Raw genomic sequence first — 2,688 nt, forward strand, 5'->3', positions numbered from 1 at the left:
CTGCATTACAGCCAGACAAAGTCATGAAGAAAAAACATCAAATGTACAAAAATTGTAATGTTGTCAGAATAACGTCACGACTTTTACAGCTTTTCCTACAACAGTGACCTCAGCTCTCTGTTGTTCCTAATAAACCTACTGAAACTCGTTCATTTAGTCTTTCGTTTTTCCGCCCCACACGTTTGTGTCACTGAGCTACTTCTCAAACAGCGTCTTCCTCGCTGCATCTCGTCAGTAAGTTTTATTCTCGATAAAATAACAATCTGTTGTAGTTTATCTTTAGGTTCAAAGTTAGAGTTAGGACCAGGTCTGTCAATTTGTCTCCAAATATTTCAACTTTATCCTGTAATTAAAGTAGGAAGTTACAGAGGATGGATTTGTTGGCCTGAGATGAAGCTCTGCCTGTAAGGCTCAAATCTGTTATTAGCAGGATGTGCTAACATGCTAACAGCAATACTCAACAAAATGTCATGTTTCAAGAAGACCAGAGCCTGTTCTGTGACCTCAGATCCTTTTAATCTAATTTGATTTCAAATGTAAAAATAATCACTCAGAGTGACGTAATAAAGCAGTTGTTTAATACATATTACATGACTCCCAAAATCCCCAAAGTGACGCTTATGGCAAGCTGACAGGTGTGTGTTGAAGTCCCTTCCTCCATTTTGCGCAGTATAATTTTGTCACTGCACTCTTTGTGTAGTTGGGAAAATCAAAATGGTGGCTTAAGTTATTAAAACTGAGCAGCTTTAATCATTGGCTGCTGAAATTCAAGGTTGGAGGAGCAGCGAGGATTAATGTCCTTTAAAGCACAAAGCTTCACATCCAGCCTGGCCTGCTGTCACTGCCCCCTCTCTCTCAGCTGATCCCTCTCATTTCATCTCTCTGCTGTCTTTTGCTCTTTCTCTCTTTCCAGCCAGCTGTCCGTCCCTCGTCCACCATCACAGTCTTTTTTTCTGCTCCCAAATCGCTCTCTCTTTCCCACGTTTCCTTTCTTTTGTTGTTGATTTTCCCACCATCTCTTCCTTCTCTGGATCGGGGCGAGATATGAAGCGGCACCATGGGTTTCATGGAATTCTACCTGGAGATTGACCCCGTCACCCTGAACCTGATCATCCTGGTCGCCAGCTATGTCATCCTGCTCCTGGTCTTCCTCATCTCCTGCATCCTGTACGACTGCCGGGGCAAAGACCCCACCAAGGAGTACGCCCCCGACAACACGCCGGCGCCGCCCAGCCAGTCGCCTATACGCCTGGTGGTCATGCAGAACTCGCCCACCTCGTCCCGCTACGAGCCCAACAACACGGCGGGTCACGGCGAGCTGCCGACGCCAGACCTGAGCCGAGACAGAGGAGAGAGGGAGAGGGAGAAGAGGAGTACTCTGGTCTGAGGAAGAGGAGCGAGCTTCTGACTGACAACCATGAAGTGCTGTTGTATCACTTTGTACAGTGTTTCTAGTCCTGGACTCTTATTTTTACTTTTAAACATCCCTGGATGGCGTTGATGGGCTGCTGAGTAGGTCAGCAGGAGGTAAGCAGCCAGCAGGGCCAACCCCCCCACCACCCCAAACCTGAACCCCCCCACTACCTGCAAAACAGGGACAGCAGTAATTTACAAGAATTTAAGACAACTGAAATCAACCTGATACAACCTAAACAGTATTCACTGTCATTACATTTACAATAGTGCCATTGGCTCTTTTATTAACTTGTTTTATTGCTTCAAACACAAAATATAAACAATCTGTAACGAGAGAATTAATGAAAAGGAGCAGAGACAAGATCAAACCTTATATTACCTGCCTCCTTCTCAAAACAAGTGACATTTTGAGCCCCAAATGAATGTTTTGGATTATTTTCGAGGGGCTGAGGAGCCCTGAGCAGTTGTCTGTACAACAATTACAATGGTACATTAATTTTCTGTCAATCAACACATCAATTAATCGACTTATTGTCTCAGCAATAACACAAACCTGACAGCCCACTACATTGTGGGGACTTTTGCATTCTGGGGACAGAGAATACTTAAACTAGTAGAGATGGGGTGAAGACTAGAATTAGTTTAGCTTGATGGTTTGGGGCTAGAGAATGAATGTCGTGGAGGGTACCAGAGGCCCAGCTCTTGTATTTATCAGTCTGGTTTCAGTGTCCCCACGAGGGTCGACATGTTGCTCCAACAGTACAAGAGGAAAATGGTCACAGTAACTTAAAGTCAAAGTATATTCAAAGGTGAACTCACAATCAGAAAGATTAGATTTGATTATTTCTGTAAAATAAGCCACATCTGTTCAATCAGCCTGCATGTGAACATCTGTGTCTGTTCAGATATTACAGCATCTGTTCAGGCTGCACATACTGTGCATGTCATGCCAATGTTCTGTATGTTCCAACTGTAATCCATTCTGCATTAGCAAATGCATGGAAATCAATTATTACTGATATCTGAGTACGTGACACGAATCGAGGCCATCGTCACAACACCGACACACTCGGAGCAGCTGGTTGGTCCCGTCGTGTTATAATCTTGGGTTTCTCTCCGTGTTGCGCTCTAGAAGCCGTTACTGCAGAACAGATATCAAAATAATACACACAGCTTCCTCCTGTTTTCAAGATGATCCTAACTTCTCAATGCTCGAGTATTAACGTTGTCTGAACATGAACATGAACATTAAGCAAGTTTATAAAATTCTCG

General features: G+C 43.9%; 1 protein-coding gene across 1 annotated transcript; it reads left to right on the forward strand.

Annotated features, from left to right (window-relative positions):
* The first annotated feature begins 1,057 nt into the window (after nucleotides 1–1,057).
* On the forward strand, nucleotides 1,058–1,387 carry LOC139307155 (small integral membrane protein 36-like). Its single transcript, XM_070931037.1, has one exon. It carries the CDS (start codon nucleotides 1,058–1,060, stop codon nucleotides 1,385–1,387), a length of 330 nt encoding a protein of 109 aa, XP_070787138.1.
* The last annotated feature ends 1,301 nt before the right edge of the window (nucleotides 1,388–2,688 follow it).

Source organism: Enoplosus armatus (assembly GCF_043641665.1).
Source record: "Enoplosus armatus isolate fEnoArm2 chromosome 20 unlocalized genomic scaffold, fEnoArm2.hap1 SUPER_20_unloc_2, whole genome shotgun sequence".
NCBI classification, from domain to species: domain Eukaryota; kingdom Metazoa; phylum Chordata; class Actinopteri; order Centrarchiformes; family Enoplosidae; genus Enoplosus; species Enoplosus armatus.

Excerpts from the sequence above, each read along its gene's own strand:
- LOC139307155 (XM_070931037.1), top strand. The coding sequence starts at position 1,058 with ATGGGTTTCATGGAATTCTACCTGGAGATTGACCCCGTCACCCTGAAC.